The sequence below is a fragment of the Tiliqua scincoides genome, chromosome 5 (genome assembly GCF_035046505.1).
Source record: "Tiliqua scincoides isolate rTilSci1 chromosome 5, rTilSci1.hap2, whole genome shotgun sequence".
In the NCBI taxonomy this organism is placed as follows: Eukaryota; Metazoa; Chordata; class Lepidosauria; order Squamata; family Scincidae; genus Tiliqua; species Tiliqua scincoides.
Window position 1 is genome coordinate 78,887,281 of NC_089825.1, and position 22,650 is coordinate 78,909,930.

A 22,650-nucleotide genomic window follows, 5' to 3' on the forward strand; every position below is an offset into this window, starting at 1 on the left:
AAAAGTGAAGCAGCTGCTGGCAGCAAAAATAAACAAGAGGTTGGCTGAGCCGGTGCCCGGGCAAAGAGCAGAGTGAGTGGAGCCCCTGTGCAAGAGTGAAGAGTGCATGGGAAGTGGTCTGTGTGCAAGCAAGGAATGGAAGAGATCTCTTGTGCAAGGAAGGTGGAGTAAGTGGTGTAGGTGGACTTTGGGACAGTAGATCCATCGGGCTTAGATTCTTCTCCAGCACTCTTATTTCCAGAAAGGAGTGACCTCTGGACTCCGGCACAGGAGGCAAGAATACCCAAACGGACCTTTGTAAAGATCCCAGGGCGACAAGGTGGCAGTAGAGAAGGGAACCTCTCTGGCACCCACACGGTCATCGAGGAGGCAAAGAGGTGAGAAAAGAGAAAAGACTGGCCCAAGCTTAAGAGCCCATGGGCAGGGAGATGGAGAAACAAGACTGGGGCAAGGGCAAGGAGACACCTAAACATGGTGGAGGACCCTGTGCAAAGACAGGGGAGGGGGATCTCATTAAATGGTAGCAGTGGAGGGCTGGTTTGTTACCAGGCTGGCAGAAGGGTGGGTGATAGTAGGGGTAAAGTGGCATGGGGAAGGAGTAGAAGGAAAGATTCTTTGCACTTCATGCAGTGGGGCAGCAAAGAACAGGAGATTAGGGAATAGGCTGGTAGTAGCTCTAAGTTGGTTGAGGAGGGCAAAGAAGGGCACCAAGGCTGGCACTGGGGCAGAGTGTGGGAAACAAAGGGTATTGGGCAAAGTGGGGGCAGAGGCTTCTTATAGACAGAGGACAACAAGGATTATTATAAAACACTAGAGATGAGACAACAGAATCACACACTGTGTGAGACAACAGATGGACAAGGAGCATCAACTGGGGGTAGAAACCAGGTCTCCCCAGAATGGTATGCATTTCAGGGGTGTAGAAAGTGCCATTTCAGCATGACTGAAGGCAGGTGAACCTGGTTGACAGAAGGGTAGTGAGAATGCAATAGAGTCATGGACTTCGGGGTAATCGGGATTGCAGTGGTGGCCATTCAAACCCTTCACCTTTCACTAAGGATGAAGGGGTGAAAAGCGGGACTGAGAAATACTCCTTCATGAGAGAGTGATTTGGTTCCTTACTTTTGTTTGTTTACATTTGGTTATCTCCTTACCACCAAGGAACTCAGGGAATTTGGCATCAGAGCAACTCTCTTTATTCATATTGTGACATCATCAATATGCATGATGCTTTACAATGGAAAAGAGGACAGTTCCCTGCCCCAAGGGGCTCACAGTAACAAAAAAAACCACAAAAAGAGGACAGGAAGGGAAGTGGTGCCAGGGTAAATGGGGGAAGAATATGTCATTTTATGTACATATATTCTGACTTAGTTGCAGTAGGAAAAGGTGGATCTTGAGGAGGGATCTGAAGGAAGTAAGGGAGGAGGTATCATGCAGGTGATCCAGAAGGAAGTTCCAGGCATAACAGACACCAAAGGAGGAAGAGCAAAGTTGTCTGAGGAAGCAGGAGTTCTTCTGGTGGCTGAGGATGGTGGTGGAGTTGGAGAAGCAAAGGTCACAGGCAGGATTGTAGCAGAATATGAGAACAGACAGGTATGGAGAGCTTTGAAAGTAAGTACCAGCAGCTTGGGTGGAACCAAGGAGCATTCAGGAAACCAGTGTAGGACTGTAGGGACAGGTGTGACTCTCAACCTCATTCCCTTAATCCCCACCTGTAAAATAAGAACCTGAAGACTGATTTCACAAGATTTTGTTGGGATAAACCAGTAAATACACTATGAACCAGTTTTGCTATGTAGGTGTTAACCTGTATGTTCTGAATAAAAACAAGGAAGATAACATAAAGGGGCAAGCATGTCCTTAGGACAAGGTTCTTCATTACAGACATCCACTGCTTATTTTACGGGTTAGGGACCAGAGCACTATTGAAAGCTGGAAATCATAAATAAACGGAACCAGTCTTTTTCAGCTTGCAAATGCAAAACAGCTGCCGAAAAGTGTAAATATCACTTGCGAATGTGTGTGAAAGCCTAAATAACACACTATATATACAAAAGTACAGTACAATGAACAAAAGCTAACCTTTAAATATTTTTATTCTTGCATATGTGGACCATGAATATATATATGAATGATGGTGATTTTTTGCAAACATGACAAAAACAGGTTGAAAGAGTGGAGCATGCTTCAAATGTCTGATTTCCAGCTATAATTGAAATGCGTCAAAAGAGCGGACTGTCTAAAAGGAGGTGTTATCTGTACCTGGAAAATACTATACAGGAAGGCTAAATGTTGAACTTTGGGAGAATTGTTTGGGTTTCCTCTCTTTGCAGTCCTTCCATATTTCCTCTCAAGAACCTGAATTCAATCTCTGCACCACTTTGCTGCCAGAACCCACACTATTAGATGGCACTTCTGCTTCCCTTCCAGATCCTGCTATAGATGGGGGTGACAGCGGAGGAGCCAGATTATCAGAAGCAGTTTGAAGCAGCTGTCCGTGTCATCCAAGGCCTGCCCAGGAATGGTGAGAGTCAGTTTGGTAGTATCTTCAAGTTGAGGACATCCACAGCTGACATCAAACACATGCCCCAGGCTTAGCCACACAGCCATTAAACTTTTTTTTTAAAGTGTTTTAAAACAAAAAGAAAAAACCCGTTAATTCTCAAATATTTGAATGTGGTGTACTTAATTTTAAGCTTGTGTGGTTTCCTCACAGATTTGTGGAATGCAACTAAATTCAGGGATGGACGTGATATCACCAACAAAGGTATGACTGGATGTACTGTAGCAGTCAAGACTATTTCTTGTGCCTTACCAGGCTTTCTTTTCTTTTTTAAAGCTATAGGGTGAAAGCCACTACATTGGGCACTCATTCTTGAACATTCTAACATTCTCCCTATGGCAGTGGTTCTCACACATTTAGCATCGGGACCCACTCTTTAGAATGAGAATCTGTCAGGACCCACTGGAAATGATGTCATGACCGGAAGTTACATCATCAAGCAGGAAAATTTTTAACAATCCTAGGCTGCAATTCTACCCACGCTTACCAGGAGTGTATCCATTTACTATCATTGCTAAAAGATTATACATAGTAACTTGTTAAAAGTGCAGGTCTGTAACATTTCCGCAAATGCAGTCAAGTGGGAGCATCAAGTCTAATATACTAAAAATAAAATATTGAAATGAATGGGGACCCACTTGAAATTGGCTCACGACCCACTTAGTGGGTCCCGATCCACTTTGAGAAACACTGCCCAATTGGATTTATTGGAGTAAACAGTGTTATGGGTCAGTATCTTCCTTCTCAGTCTAATCAGCTGAAATATTTATTGTCTCTAAAGCTCTACCAGGAAACAGATCAAGCACTTGCTTGCCTGGCCATCATACAACTTGTTTGGCAAGCAACTTGGAATTTTCAATATTTGTCCCATATGCAGTACTCACCACTTCTCCTCTTTCTCCCAGGTGCCTACCGTCCATCCTACGAAGAAATGCTGCGCTTCTACGGTTATTACAAGCAAGCAACAGTGGGGCAATGCCAGATTCCCAGGCCAGGGTTTTGGGACCCCATTGGAAGGTATAAATGGTAAGAAAAACTAACTTATCTTAGTTCCACGTGAAACATTGCCTTCCATGAGACTTAGTTTGAGCCCGTTCTAAGCTAGAACTTGATAGCTCAAACCTACTCGCTAACACCACCACCCCCGTCATTGCAGCTGCGACAAAATGGCAACCACCACATCCTATCGTGGGGGTGGGGGTCTCCTCTAGGTAAGGGAATAATGTTCCCTTACCCAGAGATAAGCTTCCATGGTGTGGATGGGGGGAGTCTATTCGGATCTGCGATAACCAAATAGCTGGTGCAGGTCCATGTGCACCCATGGGCTGGAGGGAGGCAGTTGGAGGTGGCAGACCACATCCACTACCCCCTTGGTCCCCTTACAATCTGCTGCTGATTCAACCTACTTCTGCTCACTGCATGGTTGGGCCGGCGGCGCGTCAAGGGATAACCGCAGCTCACATTTGAAAACTGCTTCCGGTACAAAGGGCATGACTTCTAGGCGGTTTGAGCCCCGTCTTCTCTCTTTTTCAAAAATTAAGCTAATCTAAGAGAGAGCTGTTTGGACTTGGCAGGGATGCGTGGAATCGCTTGGGAAAGATGACCAAAGAGGAAGCTATGGCCGCTTACATCGCAGAGATGAAGAAGGCAGCCCAGAAGGTAGGAAATGCGCTCTCACTCAGGCTTGGCTTATGAGGCTCTCTTGGAAAGTCATTACACTACAGTGAAGTGGGTAGGCTGCAGCACAGCCCTGAGACCTGCTGAGGAATGCATGGCAGAGAATGCAGGAGAAAGCAATGGCAGGGAAGGCAGGTTGGGCTTGAACAGTTCATGGGTTGGGGCTGGAATCCTGACTCTCAGGCTGCAATCCTAACCACGCTTTCCCCATTGAACAAAATAGGACTTACTTTTGAGTAGACCTGGTTAGGATTGTGCCCTCAGATGAGGATACTCGCATCTGAAGGAATCCAGCAGGCTCTGAGTAAAACAGAAGCACAGTTAGGGATTGGTTGAAAATTCCTCAGCTATTTTGAGATTCAGCACAAGATTTTGTTTCTGAAATTTGAGTTTTGAAGAACACTTTAACAAAAAATACTCTGAATTTTAGGCCTTGTAGATCAACATTGCCACTACTTATGAGATGGAACTTCCTTCATGACCTCCAGTCAAGTTTTACTATACTTTTGCCTCCTTTCCCACTTTACGGGTAACCTTGCTGAAAATTATCAGTAATTCTGCAAATATTTTCTATATTGCAAGGAGGAGAAAAAAGAGGCCTAAATTGCAATCTTTCATAGATTCAGTTATGAGACGGGAAAAGATTGATACTTATGCTGCAGCTAGCAATGTTATTAGTTAGTTTACCTGTATCCTGCTGCTCTGCTATCTTTAAAAAGATGAGGATGGCTTGCATAGGACTCTGATCTCCCTTTCGGGAGCAGATCAGGCTGAGATCTTATCTTCAACAATGCTGTGGCATCAGATGCTCTCAGACCATTCACTGGGAACCGGTGAATGGCCTTGTACCACCTAGCATCCCTTCTAGAACTTTCTGGCAGGTCATCGACACCGTGCCAATGAACAAGTCGTCGGAAGACATGTTTGCCTACTTCGAGCCCCTCTACGAGACGATTCACGATATGCCCAGGCCTCCCGAGTACTTCTTCAAAAAGAAATCAGGTATGGCCATTTGCAATCATAGTCTGGGGGTGCGGGTTCGGCAGGGTGATGTTCAGGACAATTTCTCTGGCTGTTGTAATGGCGCACCATTTTTTTGCCATGGAGATCTGCAGCCTCAAATTTGGATCAGTGGTTTTCAAATCTTCTCTCTGCAAGCTTGAGTGGAAGCTTCCATCTAATCTAGCTGATAAAATACAGTCACTCCTCGCTACCCATGGATTTGCTTATTGGTGCAGAAGCAGGATTGCCACTTACCTTGCTCCATTTGTGGGATGTTCTTGGCTATCCACAGTCTCCATGCCATCCATGGCCATTCTGAAGCAATCCGTGGTAATCTGAGGTATCTAAAATGTAGCCTGCAAATAGCTTTTAAAGCTCTCAGCACTAGTCACGGGCACCATTTTGAAGGCCTCCACTATAAGAACATTAGAAGAGCCCTGCTGGATCAGGCCAAAGGCCCATCTAGTCCAGCTTCCTATATCTCACAGTGGCCCACCAAATGCCCCAGGGAGCACACAAGACCACAGACACAATCTGCGTCCCAGTGCCCTCCCCTGCATCTGGCAATCAGAGGCAGCCTGCTTCTAAAACCAAGAGCTTGCACATAGCTACTATGACTTGCAACCTGTGATTTCCTCCAGAAATTTGTCCAATCCCCTCTTAAAGGCATCCAGGCAAGATGCCATCACTTCCTGTGGCAAAAAGTTCCACAAACTAATTACATGCTGGGTAAAGAAATATTTTCTTCTGTCTGTCCTAACTCCCCCCTCAGCTTTCGTGGATGTCCCTTGGTTCTGGTGTTTATGTTCTGGAGAGGGAAAAGAGCGTCTCTCTATCTACTCTGTCCACCCCCTGCATGATTTTGTATGTCTCAATCATGTCCCCCCCTCAGGCCTCTTTACTAGACTGACTCTAGACTCGTATATCTGACTCATATATGACTCTAGACCAGGGGTGTTCAAACATTTTGGCAGGAGGGCCACATCATCTCTCTGACACTGTCGGGGGCCAGGGGAAAAAAAGAATTAATTTACCATTTAGAATTTGAATAAATTTACATAAATGAATATATTAGAGATGGAACTTATATGACTGAATGAAGGTCTTGCAGTAGCTCAAAGCCTATAAAAAGCCTTGCACAAAGCAAGGCCAGCCTTTCCTTCGCTGCCACTGCTGCATCACAGACATGAAACAGCAAGTAGTGGAGAGGGCCCTCGTCCCACAGCTCAGGTGAGAGGTCAAACGGTCGTCCACTTGCTGAGAACAGTTGTGTCGGGCCAGCACAGGCTCCAGCAAGTCTCTGGAGGGCCAGAGGCTCATTGCAGACTGAGGGCTCCCTGAGGGCCTAATTGGGAGTCTCTGAGGGCCGCAAGTGGCCCCCAGGCCGGGGTTTGGGCACCCCTGCTCTATACTCATATGTCTGAGGGTCTCTGCTGCATTTCTGAGGGTCTCTACTGCTGGCAGGTAAGCTAACCTTCCCCCTAACCCTATTGATTCCATAGGATTAATGACTCCCTATCTGCAGATTCACTTTCCCTAGCGGGTTTCCAGAAACAACTCCTAACTGATAGCAAGAGTTGACCGTACAGTACCTCTTTCTTGGAAACTGATGGTGCTTGCTAATGTCAGACACATTTATTGTTATGGTTATGAGTATGGAGCATCTGTCCTCTAGGAAAGAGGGGCCCAGCTTTCAGCTCATCCCCACAACAGCATCGTTCTAGGGAAAGCAGCACCCAAAATTAAGGTTACATGTCCCTCCCTGAAATGGCACGCATGGCAATTTGCATTGATTGACTTGGAGTGGAGTCGTCTGACCTGCTTGGACTTGTTTGGGGTTTTGGCAAAGTAGGCTGTTCTTTGCCTCCCCCTCCCCCATACTTTAGCAGGGAGAGTCAGGAGCAAGAAAGAAATCTGCAGTTCAGGGATGGTGGGTTTGCTTCTCTGAATAACTTCCCCATCGGCCACTCCGGGAGAAGGGGAAAACATGGGACTTGGAGAGTGGAGGAGGTTTGGATTGCAGGCTGAATAGAGTGAAATGAAAAGCAGAAGCCCCCCCCCCCTTTCTTTTTCATTTTGTTTCAAAATCTTGGTGTTCAGAGTACCTTGCCCAAAAAATATGTGATCCCGATCTTCCCACTCTCATTGCCTTGTGTTATGGGATAAACAGCATGCAGGGTGAGTGGGGATTGGGATCATGGAGGGGAAAGTGTTCGCATTTCACTGTTCTGTACTACAGTTCCAACTGGAATGGGGGGAGGCTCCCCACACATGCCCTTTCATTGAAAAACCAAGCATGCAACGCTCAAAGTATGCACTGAAAATTTAACAGGTGGCTTGACCCTGTAAAGTATGAAACAAGAAAACTCTTTGGGGAGCTGAGGCTGCAATCCTAAGTGCGCTTACCTGGGAGTAAGCTCCACTGAACAAAATGGGACTTACTTCTGAGTAAACATTCCTCTGGTTGTGCTGCATGGCACTGTTGGAGATAGAAATGATTAGCTTGCTCTTGCACAGTTCCCATTCATTTCAGCTGATCTGTGACTATAATAAAGATTTGATGATACTTGATTTGAGAACCAACTGCATTGGCTTCTGCCTTTCCATTGGACCATTTCAGCGACGTGGAGAAGGGGGATTTGCTGCATAGGTAACAGCCTATCCTCAATACCTACTTTACCCAGGCTTCGCGAACTGGAGAGGACACTCTGTTCTGGAACCATTCAGAGCGCGACACCATAGTCTTCCGAGACTGAAGGATGCCAACAAACAGATGATACTTGATGATGATTCATTTCAGCAACACTTGTGCAGAAGCACTTACTTCCCAGTGAAGTTTGCCCTATGCATCTGGTCTCTCTGCTGCCCTTAATCACACCACAGATCTCCCACAGATCTGGGGCAGTTTCCTCATCTTATCTCATAGCAAAGCTGCCTATGTCTGTTTGGGCTTTGTGTACAGAGCCTAGCACAGCATTTGGTGGTAGATTTCACTATTTAGGAGCAGCAGCAAACATCTGAAAACCCCCACTGCAGCTTGGTCAACAAGCTTCCAATGGAAGTTGATCTAGTTTTTCCTGGACTTCAGTTTTTTTTCATGTGGAAAATTGATCGTGATCATCTGCTGCAAAGTCCAAAACTATTGGTTAAAGAGAGAAGATAAGATAGTGGCTGGGGGAGGTGGTGGCAGCTCTATGTGTAATTGCATTCCCCTGCCCCCCCCCCACATTAGTCAATGCCATACCCTTGATAAGACCCTTAGAAACTGCATGGTATGCCTGTGTGTACACACCCCATGGGAGTGCAAGGGTGGTATGGGGCTTTCCTCTCTCATGCACATGGTCTTGGTTACAGTTGCCTCTTGTTAGTGAGACATGGTTGCAAAGAACGGCCTGGCCTGCCTTGGAAAGCAGCCAGGCAAACACTTGGAAGTGGCTCAAAGGACAGGCTACAATCCTATGTGTGTTTCTCAAAAGTATGGTAAGTTCCACACTGCTCAACAGATTATGTATAGGATTGCAGCCTAATTCCCAAACCGTCGGTCACTGTTAAAGAATCAGAGCTTTTTAAAGTGCTCACTGAGATGCTCCCAGTGCTCACCTACGAAGAGGCTCTGCCTCTGAATGAGTCACTGCTTGGGCCTTCTGTCCTTCAAATTTGCTTCTGCTGGGGGGGGGGTGGTCAAAGTCACTGAATTGTTTAACCACTTCTCATGCAGAGACAGAGGCAATTTCCGGATAAGACAGAGGCTCTCCTGGTTCGGAAATCCTCGATGCAGGTGTTGGACTATCGGCTTGCGCTGAATGGGGTTGCACTCCCTCTGAAGGAGCAGGTCCGCAGCTTGGGGGTCCACCTGGACTCGCAGCTGCTCCTGGACTCCCAGGTGGCGGCTGTGGCCAGGGGGGCCTTCGCGCAGCTTCAGCTGGTGCGCCAGCTGCGGCCGTACTTGGATCGTGCAGACCTGGCCACGGTGATCCATGCTACGGTGACATCGAGGTTAAATTATTGTAACGCGCTTTATGTGGGGCTGCCCCTGAAGACGGTTCGGAAACTGCAATTAGTGCAGAATGCGGTGGCCCGTGTGGTCACTGGAGCTAGGTGGTTTGACTCTGTCAATCCGCTTCTCCGGGGGCTACATTGGCTGCCCATTCGTTTCCGGGCCCAATTCAAGGTGCTGGTCTTGACCTTTAAAGCCTTATACTGCTCTGGGCCAGGCTATCTTAGAGATCGCCTACTCCCGTACAATCCGGCTCGTCCTCTCAGGTCATCAGAGAAGGCCTTTTTTCATGTGCCGCCGCCTAAGGAGGTATGTGGGGCAGTGGCAAGAAATAGGGCCTTCTCAGTAGTGGCACCAATGTTATGGAACTCCCTTCCCCTTGACTTGAGAATGGCTCCCTCCTTCGAGATCTTTCGGCGAGGCCTGAAGACCTTGTTGTTTACACAAGCCTTCTGACTCTATGGCCTTTTTAACATCCTTTATACATCTTTTAGTTTTTTACAGGCGTGACTCCTCTTTGAACTGCTGTTTTATGCTCTTTTTATTCTGACTTTTATCTGATTACTGTTTTTATGGTTTCTCTTAATGTGTTTTTAATATGTTTTTATCTGTTAAATTATGTTTTAATCTGTTTGTTGTTGTTTTTTAATATGTTGTAAGCCGCCCTGGGTCCCTTTTGGGAGAAGGGTGGGATAAAAATAAAGTTTATTATTATTATTATTATTATTATTATTATTATTATTATTATTATTTCCAGTCCAGGGGCAGATGTACCCCAAACAGTGAATCATTCTGAAACTCAATGGATGGGCTTGACTGAGGTCAAGCAGTTCTTACTTTTATGTGCTCTAGAAAATGTAATTTTTTTAAGGCTGTAAAAAGTGTGTGATGTCTCAAACATTAATTCAGGGGGGCACTGGGGGTGTGTCAGAGAATCAGAATCATAGAGTTGGAAGGGACCTTCCAGTCCAGCCCCCTGCCTTCTAGTCCAACCCCCCTGCCTGTAGCAGGAAATCCTCCTAGAGCAACAGCATCTTGTTGAGCCTCTGCTTGAAGATCTCCAGTGAAGGAGATCTTCACCACCCCCATTTTCTTCTGATATCCAGTCAGAATCTCTTCTCTTGCAGTTTGTACCCGTTGGATCTAGTTCTACTTTCAGAAACAGTTAAGAACACATTTTTATTAACATTATTAACAGTATTTATATACCGCTTTTCAACTAAAAGTTCACAAAGCGGTTTACAGAGAAAAATCAAATAACTAAATGGCTCCCTGTCCCAAAAGGGCTTACAATCTAAAAAGATGCAAAGGAATACCAGCAGACAGCCACTAGAACAGACAGTGCTGGGGTGAGGTGGGCCAGTTACTCTCCCCCTGCTAAAAAAAGGAGCACCCACTTGAAAAAGTGCCTCTTACCCAATTAGCAGGGGTTATTTGTCCCTTTTCCATGTGACACATTTGTCCCTTTTCCATGTGACAGCCCTTGGGAAACATGCAGAAAGACTTTTAAACCTCTGGTTTTCCTCTGATGCTTTGCAACCAACTCCAAAGTGCTGAAGCTTAACTGTGTCTTGGGAAAGTTCTCTTCCAAGCTCCAAGATCACATGCAAATAGGAGTGAGCAGCTAAAGTACGCAATAAGCAGAGAGAGCCCAACCAAAATTTCTCTATCATGCTGGAAGAAGGGTTGAAGAGCCATTTTGGTACATCTCTACAGTAACTACCCAACTTTGCGGTGATTGTCTTCCAAAAATTGTGAGATTGTCTTGGAATTCCTAGGATTAGAAAATACCCATGTCCAGTTTGGGTGCTGTTATTTGCCTTGTAGCCCCTGAACTTTAGGGTGTGATGCTCTCATGTCTACGTTATATAAGCAAAGGCTGCGTCCAAGCTTATGAATGGGCATGCATATTAGTAGGGGGGAACCAACCCTCCCCCAAGACTCTTACAGGCAGTTTTGAAATACTTTTCCTGCTCTTTGTAGTTCAGTCGGACTCCATGCCAGCCTCCCTCTGCAATGGCCCTTTGAGTGGACTTGCTGGAAATCCACCATCTGGAGAGCACAAGCGAACAGGCAAGCTTTTTAGATATGAATGTTGTACTATCAAAATGCCAGTAATTCTGAGTGGCAGGGAGTGTATAAAGGGAAGGTTTGCTTGTGTAATGACTTTGTGGTGGGTCTGAAGCGCGTGTCTCTGCACACAGAGACACAATTGCATAACCTTGTAGAACCCCTGTCAGCAAGGGCGAGGCCACTCAGTGTCAGGGTGGAGAACAGGATTTTTCCTCACTGCAGAAGTCTTCCCAAATGCAGTATTTTGCTCAGTCTGCTGACATTCCCATTCTGAGCAGCAAGTGCCTGATCAGGGTTGAAAAGTGAAAGAGACTCCCTCCCTTCCTAAAACCCAACATCCAGCATGTGTGTGTCTTTATTCTGGCAAGTTTCACCGGTTTGCTAAACAGTTGTACTTTTTGCTGGGATTGCTCAATGATCGAGCCGAACAGATAATGGCAGGTAACTTTGCAATACAGCTTTGCTTATGCAAGGACTGAAACACAGCTCGGTTCTTGGACCTCAATGAGCGGTGTATAACCTGAGCAGCAGAATCAAAGCTTGTGCTTCTGCTTTTTTGCAAATCAGATAAAGTACTGTGAAATCTCAGTTGCTGCTTAGCTGAGATCTTCCATGCTGTCCCTGTCAAAGATGCCTAATGCTCAGAATGTTCAGAATGCCTAATGTTCAGATGAAAATGTTCAGAGCCAGCTAGAGGTCAAATAGATTGAAATCTAGAGTGCAGCATTCCAGCAAAATGAGGCACCCTTATTTTTTTGCTTTTAGCACGCATTTTGAAATATGATCTGAATTAACACATATAAAAATGTACATATGGCTTGTTTTCTTGACTTTTAATCTTTATCATAGATCAAGTACTGAAATCAGGGGGTGGAGACTCTTGATGCAAGGGGAGGGAGCTTAAAATCTCCCACATATGGATTTTTCAGATAATTGACAGCTCTCACTTACACACACACACACACACACACAGAGAGAGAGAGAGAGAGAGAGAGAGAGAGAGAGAGAGAATGCTGTCTGTACTTCCATTGTTCTCCGTTTCTGAGCCACAACTTTTCCTGTTGCAGAGCCAAGCCATGAAGATGAAGTTGTCAAAAATAAGCACACGGCCAGTGACTCAGAGAGTGAGGTGTTCTGTGATAGCCTGGAACAAATGGAGCCTGATCAGGTGACAAACACATGGAGTGGAGTGGAGGCAACAAAAGCAGTTCTCTTTAGAGCATCTTAGGCCTAGTCTTGAAAGCTCTTACTTCAATAAGGGACCCAGTTACTACTTGGTTACGAGGTACCTGAGAGCGTCCTCACTAAAAAGTCGAGTTGTTAGTTCACCTCTCCCAACTTTTTTGGTATGCTCTAATCTGTTGCCTCATAGTTTTGCTTTTGCTGTAAACAGATTGCTTTAAAGGTGTTTAAACACCTTACTGACCTGCTGTATCAGGGAGGAGCAACAATCCTCCCTATGGGGCCTCTCTTGCCTCCACAACTTGAGTTAGAACATCCCTGTAATTATGCCATGATATCTGTATCAGGAGTACAACCTTTGCAATATCTCAAGCCGCATCTTCATACAGAATGTCATTCCCTCTGCTCAGGCAGCCCTGAGAAGGTAGGGCTAGACCAGTAGCATAGCTGCAGGGGGCACAGCATCAAGTTTTGCAGGGCGTCCCAACATGCTGTGTAAGCTGCCTCTCCATCTCACCATCAAAGCCATTCCCAGTGGCAAGAACAAAGTGGAATGGCTCTGGCAAGGGGGAGGGGCAGCTTACATGGCACGTTGATGTGCCCAGCAAAACTTAGTTCTGTACCCTCCCCCTTAGCTATGCTACTGGGCGAGACAGTTCTCTGACAGAGAATAATTGGTGCTTTGTCGAACTACAGTTCCCAGGAGTTGCTGGGGGAGCCATAACACTGATTGCAGCAGTTCCCTAACTTACTGTGGTCACAGTGCCCTTCTTTTGCAGTGGCCTCTTCTACCTGGCTATTCCAGGTGCTGCCATCTTTGATCGCAAGAGATCTTGCACAGTCCAAGATGGCAGCGCCCAGGAGAGCCAGGAAGAAGAGGATGCCGGGAACAGCTCCCTCAGGCACTGCAGTGCACAGTTTCAAAACCACTGCCTTACTGTCTTATGAAACTGGAATAAGTTTGTAGTCTAGGTACGTTCTTACTCCTTTTCTATTTTCTCCTTCCCCCCCCCCCCCCAACAGGCCAGGAGGTCATCAGCTAAGCAAAACTCCTCCCTGACCAGTCCTCACAGTTTTGAAACGGGAGAGAAAGGTAAGGACGAGCTTCAAAGTCATGTGCTGTTTGCCTCAGGAAACAGGGCCCAGCATGAAGAGAGATAGGTCTAGAGCAGGTCCTAGAGCAGGCACATAGTGTTGGCATGGATAGGGCATATTTCATTGGCAGGTAGAAACAAGTCTGCGTGTAATTAATTCAGTTTGATTCTGAAATAACTGAGTGTGACCATGTAGCCAAGTTTGCTGGCATATATACTATACAGAAAACCAAAAACAGATCTGCTAGAAAATCTGGGTTGTCCCATTGTCCCTTGCAACAGAAACATAACCTTCTGGAGGGAAGAGATGTACAGTGGAAAAAGGTGACAGGGAAAGGACAGGTATGGGGCACCTCTACTTCCACCTTAAGGGTACAGAGAAATAACGTAATATTGTCCTGTGAAACAATTTTCATTTCCATCCCTCCTAGAGCAAACTGGGGATATTGGCAAAACAGAGTTCATTTTGTTCATTCTGGTACTGAAAGGGATTACCATGCCAAGTCTAAAATGGATTGGGGCAGGAGAACTGCCTCTGATCCAAAAATTTTCTAGAACCAGTTTTTGGTGGGTCACGAAGGCCTGGGACTCACCACTGGCTGCTGCCCTCACCACCACCACCACCACCACCACCACCACGGCTGTCTTCAGCCCACTCTGGGCCTCGTCGTGTTGTGTTCTCATTGCTTCAGCCATCGCGAGGTTCAGGACTCCCCATTAGCTGCCGCTCTTGCTGATGAGCTACAAAAACATGACGTGACGAGGCCCAAAGCTGGCCAAAGACAGCCAAGCAAAGGTTCAGATGGTGACAATAGCGGCAGCTGGTGGTGAATCTTGGGCCTTGTGCCAGCCACAACATGTGGGTTGCGATAGATGGTTGTTCGAAAAATTGGGTTGTAGTGCTAAAAAGTTTGGGAAGCACTGCACTAAATAAATTATGCATATATATTTAGAAATGGCTTCCAAATCTCCACAAATATGTTCATTTGTCATCTATAAGCTATTTGTTCAAAAGCTGATAATATTGACAGGTCCTCAAACCACTGAGTTATGACAGGAGGTTTCTTATCCTTCCAATACTTTAATAAAAGTATTTTAGCAACCGCGAGGGCACTGAGAGTCCATTTCATTGTTCCTCTGCTAACTTCCTCGCAGATGAAATGGACTTGGAGGCAGCTTTATAAGGCCACATTTATCCAAAATTTGCATTGCAGAATGCCATTGTCTGCGACGGGCAACACGGCCTTCAGCCCCACACCACAATCAGGCTGGCCTGATAACAGACAGGCCTCTTGAGTTTTCCAACCCCTCCCTTCACTGTCCTCAACACAGGATCACCCTCTTGTGTTAAGAGTATTCTTTTGATCAATTTGGACTTATTGGCCTTGAGGGAGATTGATGAGCAACAAAGCTATGAAGACAGGGCTGTCAGCATGGCCCAGTCACATCTCTTCCTTCTCTCCATTTTGCAATTCCTCTGTTTTGTCCTTCTCCTGCTATGCTCCTTATTCATCCTTGGCCTGATTTTTCCAGTGGGACTTCATGCCACTTAACTTGGCCCTTTATACTCCACACTTCAAGCTGAATTTGAAACCACGGGGAGCATTCAGATCTTGGGTGTCAGAGAAACTGGGGATGGGTACAATTCTTATACCACCCATTGTCTTGTCCCTAGTGGAGCAATTCCTGATGTCTCTAAGGAAGAAGGAGCTAAACCTGCAATCCTATGCACATTTTCCTGGGAGCAAGCCCTATAGGACACAGCAGGACTTATTTCACAGTAGGAACACATAGAATTGTGCTGTTAGAAACCCTCAAGAGAATACAGGTGAACATCATTTAGTACACAGTCCTAACCCCTTATATCACTACTTTCCAGCACTGGCATAGCGGTGCCAATGGAACATGTGCTGCATCCTGTAGTTGTGGGGCACTCAGGGAGCCCTCCTCAAAGTAAGGGAATGTTTGTTCCCTTCCCCTGAGCTGCTTTGCCCTTAAGTCAGTGCTGGAAAGCACTGACATAAGGGGTTAGGATTGCGCCCTTAGCAACATTCCGACCAGCAATGGGTTGTATACATGACGCCTGTTGCCGATCACTGCCCCCGCCAAGCCTCCGGAGCTGAGGGGAGCTGTGCTCCCCTCACCTCCAGAGAACTTTCTGAGCCCCGAAGAGGCTGTGTGCGTTCATGCACTGCCTCTGCAAGGCTCAGAATGGGTTTTTCAGTTGAAAAATAGCAACTACTATTTGCTCGGGGAAACTTCCAGTTTCCTTGGTTTCCTTCCAGTTTCCTTCAGGGGCTTCCCCGGGTGTCAGAATGTCTTATAAGGCAAAAAAAATGTTGCTTCCACTTTCCTGAGGAAACTGGAAGTTGCAATTTTTCAGCCAAAGAGTCCTCGCAGAGGACAGCCTCTGCCTCGCAGAGACAGCGCGCAGATGCACACTGCCTCTGAGGGCTCAGAAAGGCCTCCAGAGGTGAGGGGAGCATGACTCCTCTCAGCTTCAGAGGCAACGTTGTTTAATGGTCTCTTGTTATCTGGTGTGCTCCCTGGGGCATTTGGTGGGCCGCTGTGAGATACAGGAAGCTGGACTAGATGGGCCTATGGCCTGATCCAGTGGGGCTGTTCTTATGTTCTTATGTTAATGGTCTGTGTCACTTGATGACAAGGGTGCGGGAACGCATCCTCATCATTAAGCGACGCACACCTGTGCAGGGAAATTGGAACACCTTCTGACCACAGTGGGACATCTTTGTAAAAATTAGCATATGCAGTTGCTGACTGAAATGGATGGAACAGATGATCAGTCTGATGATCTGCCCTAAGTAGCTCCTCTAGTTCTCGAGGCAGAGATGCTATAGCACACTGGTTCCCAAGCCGTAGTCCATGGACCACAGATCATCCCTGAGACCCTGAGAAGTGGTCCATGAGGTCTCAGAGAAAAAAAGATTGCCTTCTATCACTTCAGGCATCTTGCCGAGTGAGCACTCCCCCACAGACCACCAGAGAGGAAAGAGAACAGACCACCCACAGCTGCAGCTGGCACTGAAGTGTCAACCAAAGCTGTGGGCAGTCTGTTTGAAATCCTCTCAGGTAATCTGTGGGGAAGCATTCGCTCAGGAGACGCTTCACCACGGACCACCAGAGAAGACTGAGAACAGACTGCCCATAGTCGGTAACAAAGCAGCAACTGACAAATCTTCTCAAATAATAAATCTCTAATTATTACAAATTTAATTGTATTTTTTGTGTGCGGGGTAGGGGTTGGGGGTTGAATGTAGTCCATAATGATGCCAATTTTTGAGGCAATGGTCTGCAGGCTCTTAAAGGTTGGGAACCACTGCTTTAGCTGGAAGTAGCAGGGACTGAACCTTCAATATCCTGCATGGAAAGTAGGATCACCTATGGCATCCTCCAAACATCAGGGACTGGGGACAAGGGCTTTTGTATCAGAAGATGGAATATGCAGACTGGTCTTAAACACCCCTCCTCTCATTTTAGAAATTAAAACTTGCTCTTGACTAGTTCTGATGTGCTGGAAATTCCTGAAATTCAAGGGACTCTTGCAGCCTCTGAGGAGGCTTGGGATCAGAGGAAGGGGCTGCCAATAAGAGAGCCAGTTATGACCCCTAAATTATGTTGGGGTCAGTTTGACTTCAGTTGCAGATTTAAGTCCTGGGAATTCCCTTTTCAGAAATCTGACTGCCACCTCCAGGGTTATATTTGAACACTGTTCCCTGTTCACATCTCTGCTTGTTAGTAATATCCCTAAGTATTTCCTGCTGCAGGCCATGTTTGATCTGTCTTCTTGTCGCAACACAGACCTGCAGATGGCCCCAAGTGAGAGGGGCTTTAGCAGCAGCCCTGAAGTCATCGAGGAGAGCCCGGCGGGTGCTTTGAAGTGGCAAAAAGTGGACCTGCAGATGGCAAACACCATCCGAGCCTTGCAGGAGGACATGAAGAAAGTGATGGAGAGACTCAGTTACCTGGAATCATTGGCAGCCCTGCAGGCATGTTACTCATTCTGAAGCAGGGGGCAGAAAGGAAGTTACTTATTTCATTTATTTGTTGATCACTTTCAACTGAAGAAGCTCACCAGGCAACCTAGGGAAAAAAGGAGTATTCTGTATTACAACATACACGTGATGGATTGTCTCACTTGACAGGGTACTAGGATGCACATCAAAAGCCAATCAGAGATATTACAAAACAAAACTCCATTGGTCTTCTACTAGTGCTCTTGCATTCATACTGGGAACGTGAGCACTGAAGATTTGCCAAAAATTGCTAATGTTTTTGTCATTGGCAGCCATCTCTGGAGGGCAGAGTTGGTTCTGCAAAATCTGGGGTCTTTTGTTCATGGAGAAACGTTTTCACCAGCTCAAAGTTTCAAGGGATGAGGGCAAATTTAATGTCATTCCCTTTTTTATCTCATGGAATTAGTTAACCAGATAGGGTTTTGCAGATAGGGGACTCAATGAACCTGAGTACCATTGTTCCTTCTGTATCTGATAACATCATTTTAGCACCATAGTTGTGTGAGCAGGAGGTATGGTCTGGCGCAGGGGTGCCCAAACCCCGGCCCCGGGGCCACTTGCGGCCCTCGGACTCCCAATCCGGCCCTCAGGGAGCCCCCAGTCTCCAATGAGCCTCTGGCCCTCTGGAGACTTCCTGGAGCCTGTGCTGGCCCGACACAATGTTCGACCTCTCGTGTGAGCTATGGGACAAGGGCTCCCTCCACTGCTTGCTGTGATGCAGCAGTGGCAGCGAACGAAAGGCCAGCCTTGCTTTGTGGAAGGCCTTTTATAGTCCTTGAGCTATTGCAAGACCTTCACTCATTCATACAAGTTCCATCTCAAATACATTCATTTATGTAAATTTATTCAAATTTGAAATGCAAATTCATTCTTTTTTTCCCCCTGGCCCCCCGAAACAATGATGTGGCCCTCCTGCCAAAAACTTTGGACACCCCTGGTCTGGAGCTATTGTTCTGCCTGAAGATGCTAAGTAGGATCAGCCTTGAATTGGCTTTGGATGGGAGACTGGTAGTCGCTGACAGAGCTCACAGAGGATTGTGAAGTGTGTGGAATGTGGTGGAGTCAGCTGACAAAAGACAGATAAAATCTGAGAACCGGCCATTCTATTAATTGTCCTCAGAACAATGATTATAAGAGCCTGCCCCTGCGAATAAAAACATCTTGAGAAAGGTGGTATAAAAATCCCATAGAGATAAGAACAATGGAAGATATACATTTTTCAATGCGTGGGAACAAAGTTTTCATATGTCCATTTATTTTCATCTCTTTTGGGATGTGATTTTGTTAATCTCATCACACTGTTGCTTTCATTATACTACTCAATTTGTAACCAGAGGTGTACAATTTCATTATTGCTGAATTGGGGGCGGGGGTTCGAGGGCTGGCCCAGGACCTTCCCACATCCAAGGCAATGTGCCAAATACTACTCCCCCTTGCTAGGTGATGTGTCAGACTCTGTTCCTCTCACTTCTTGGTTTGGAAAAGGAAGAATGGAAGAAGTATAGAGGAAGGGGGGAGCGTTTGAGCATCAACACTCTAGCCTTCCAGTGTCCTCCACACATCCTCTTCTGCTCCACTCCCCTCTTCTTTTACCAATCCTGGAAATGAGAGAAGGAGGAGCAGTGGAGGCAAGTAGCATCAAAGGGCACCCATCCTCCTGCTGCCTGAGGCCACTGTTTTCAGTCTGCTCCGGAAGGACAGTTAGCTGAAATAAGTGGGGGGGGGGGGGGAGAAAGAAAAAATGTTTATAAGCAACTGCATACAAATTAGTTGGAACTTTGCAAAATTGGATATAAAGATTTAAAAAAGAGGTCTCTTAGGGCCCAGTCCTATCCAACTTTCCAGCACTGATGCAGCCATGTCAGTGGGGCATGTGCTGCATCCTGCGGTGGAGGGAGCAGTCGCAGAGGCCTCCTCAAGATAAGGGAATGTTTGTTCCCTTACCTCAGGGCTGCATTGCAGCTGCATCAGCACTGGGAAGTTGGATAGGATTGGTGCGTACTGGTAAACAGGAGGATACACCAACATATTTTTATTTTAAATTTAGAAAAAGCGATAATAATGTTGAAAAGGGTAGGCAAGGCTACAGGTGTATAGAAGGTGTTATAAAACTTTGTGGAAAACAGTCAAGGATTCAATTTTTTTAAGGCTGCTTTGGTGCTAGCGAAAGACCATTGAATCAGTGACAAAACAGAACACAGGGTGAATAGTGCACAGGGGTCCAGCATATATAGTATGAAAGTTGATTGAAGGTATGAGAAATGATAGATGACACTATGGCTTTTTGTGTCTTTCAGGGTGACGCATCCATCTCGAATCCCTGTCGGCCAACAGCATTGCATGACGGGAAGGTATGGTGACCCATTGTGGCCAATATTCTAAATGCTCATTGATAACCAAGCATGTAAAGTGGGGGGGGGGGATACTGGCCGCTAATATTGAGGTGGGCTTAGATTGACTCCATTTCGTTTGAGGCCCTGGATGCTATTTTGAATGCTAGGGCTCAGCCTCAGAAGCAAAAGATAAAAGAAAGCCTGCTTCCAAGCATACATAAAAAACTTGTCTGTCACTAGGAAGCAGTTCCCTGAGTGGCTGGGAATTGTTGCTCAATGAGTAAAGTGTCGGTTGATTCGCTGCACGTAACAGTCAATTCCAGCTTGCATCCTTATCTAAATCTTAAACTGGAATCCTGTGTGCCAGTTGCAGAAACCCAAATCTCTTTGGTGTGGAACTGCGAGCAACCAGCAGGGGGTGCTGTTCTTCCGCTAATGCTTTTTCTCCCTTCCAATCTCTCCTGCCATCCTTTCTTGCTTCACAGGCACTGCCAGGTTGGCCCGTACAACTTTCTCCTCGCACCTTCTTGTTCTTGATGGCTTGGCCTTTTGTTGTCCAGTGGCTCCTTTGGCGCTTTCAGAGCCGGAAGAGGTGAACTGTTACCTGTCGAGTTTCTTCTTAACTGCATCAGAAAAAAACCTCCTGGAAATGGCTGAAAAAAAACAATCAGATGGTTTAACTCTGGACTCCTGCCAGTGCTGCTACTTGCCCAGGACAGCACGCATTGATCTTTAACAGCTACACTGCAATCCTTGGCTGGGGAAGCAAGATTTCTAATCAAAGTTATACCAAATAGAGGGGATGGGTGGGAAGTGAGTGCAGAGGGTGGGAGTAGGAGGGCTTGCTCAGCATTAATGATGATGTACAGACAGATTGAGGCTTCAGAGGACAGGGTTTGCCCTGGCACATTGCACACACACAATGACACACATTGCACAATAGAGCACTTAGCTTTGCAAAAACTGTGAACGGGGAGGTGGGGAGGCAAGACTCTCCTTGGCTAATCCAAGAAGTGGCCAGTTTTCTGACTACAACTCCTTCACTTCCCAAGAAGGGGGTTGAATATTGGAGTTGAAGGTGGTTCCTTTTACTTTTGGAGTCTCAGGGTATCAACACCATTCAAGCCGGCAGAAAGAGTTTGACAACAATAAAGGAACTGCAGTACCGGTTTATTGTGCCTGATTATTCCAAAAGGCCTGATGGCCATGAAGCTGACAAACAGAGGTCCCCACCTCCTGCATGCCCTCTGTCTCTTGTCACAACTGGGTGTAATCCAGAAATGGAGCTCTTTGGCAAAGCTTGTCACCTGTGTGGGCTGAAAGTGGTCATCATATAGTGCCACTGAACAGATGCCATCATACAACATGTACAAGGTTGCCACTTTCAGGCTCCCAGAATCCACTGCTGCTGCAAGAGAGAGAGAGAGAGTGGTGCATCTCCCATGTTATGCAGTTCTTCGCATGTCACACAAGCAAGACAGAGGAGTGAGTCTCAGTGCGCATGGATGTAGGAACCCTTCTCTCCACACTGAATTATTGTTGCCTGCTTGTGTACTTTGAGAAGAATAGGTGTGGCTTCCACATAAAGCATACCAGCTGCCTTATTGGAGCGAGTCCAACGATTCTGGTACCCTTTTCTCCAGCGGTGGCCAGCCAGATGCCACCAGGAAGCTCACAGGTAGCTCCGCTGTTGATTATGCCCCGTACCTTTGTTGATTCACTGTGTCTTTGAAGCAACATAATAAATCAGCAATACGTGTGCATGTTGCCAAAGCTCCAACACATGCTTGCCTTGTGGTTCACAGACTGAAAAATGGGGTACAAATGGGAAAGAGTACATTTTTAAAACGCTGAGGTGTTGAAGTGTGATAACTCTTAACTCGCTCATAAAGAAAAATGACAAGTCATGATTGGAAGGGAAAGGGCCATCTTTAACATACAGGCACCTCTTGCTTTACACCGGTTTGATTTATATATTTTTGAAATAGCACACTTGTGCAGAATACAGGAACCTAATTTACATGAAATTTTTGAAATAACATGGTTGTTAATAATGCTGCTTTCTCAGCTGTTGACATCTGTAGCCTCCCTCTCCACTTGCCCCCCTCAACCTGCCCTTGCTTGCCTTCTATATTTTAAACTTTTATTTATAACAGAGAAAACAAAGCTACGTAACAGCCCTCTCGACCCTACAAAAGGAACATTTCCCCTCGAAGAAAGGTATCATTAATGCTCAGCCCTCACCAAGTGCAGTTTGTACTCCTGTGTCAGAATCAGCCCACGCTTAATAGTTGATTAACCAAATGATGAAAGGTGGCTTAGCCATTGCTGGTTGCATCTGTTTCATGCTACGTCCCCTCCACTGCAGGACAATTTTGGAATGCTTGCGTAAAGGGAATTTGTTGTGGGCCAACCAGGCCCATGGGAGTAATGAACAAATAGTATGAACAGCCTTCCCACTGATTGACTGGCTGACATGTCTCAGTAGAGAAGTGTGGTAGTATGTATATTTTATTTACATATTTTAAATGTATTTTTTTTAATTTCTAGGCAATGTACATACAGTATTTTACATTTAAAACAAACACATACAGGCTCTTTAGTTCTTCCAAGCTGTGGGGAAAAGAGTAATTCCGGTGTAAAACTGATGGGTTTTGCCTGTCTCTCCCTCTCAACAAATTTATTTTTCATA

The 22,650-nt window shown here is 46.1% G+C and overlaps 1 protein-coding gene across 1 annotated transcript; it reads left to right on the top strand.

Annotated features, from left to right (window-relative positions):
• The first annotated feature begins 6 nt into the window (after positions 1-6).
• Positions 7-21,131, top strand: ACBD4 (acyl-CoA binding domain containing 4). Its single transcript, XM_066628784.1, has 10 exons — positions 7-377; positions 2,434-2,527; positions 3,472-3,592; positions 4,141-4,225; positions 5,125-5,245; positions 12,383-12,483; positions 13,521-13,590; positions 17,411-17,598; positions 19,923-19,976; positions 20,444-21,131. Exons 2-10 carry the CDS (start codon positions 2,446-2,448, stop codon positions 20,552-20,554), a joined length of 933 nt encoding a protein of 310 aa, XP_066484881.1. The 5' UTR covers positions 7-377; positions 2,434-2,445; the 3' UTR covers positions 20,555-21,131.
• Positions 21,132-22,650: the final 1,519 nt, after the last annotated feature.

Excerpts from the sequence above, each read along its gene's own strand:
- ACBD4 (XM_066628784.1), top strand. The coding sequence starts at position 2,446 with ATGGGGGTGACAGCGGAGGAGCCAGATTATCAGAAGCAGTTTGAAGCA. Across the intron at positions 5,246-12,382 it reads CTTCTTCAAAAAGAAATCAG|AGCCAAGCCATGAAGATGAA; the intron begins GTATGGCCATTT and ends TTCCTGTTGCAG. Across the intron at positions 13,591-17,410 it reads TTTTGAAACGGGAGAGAAAG|ACCTGCAGATGGCCCCAAGT; the intron begins GTAAGGACGAGC and ends GTCGCAACACAG.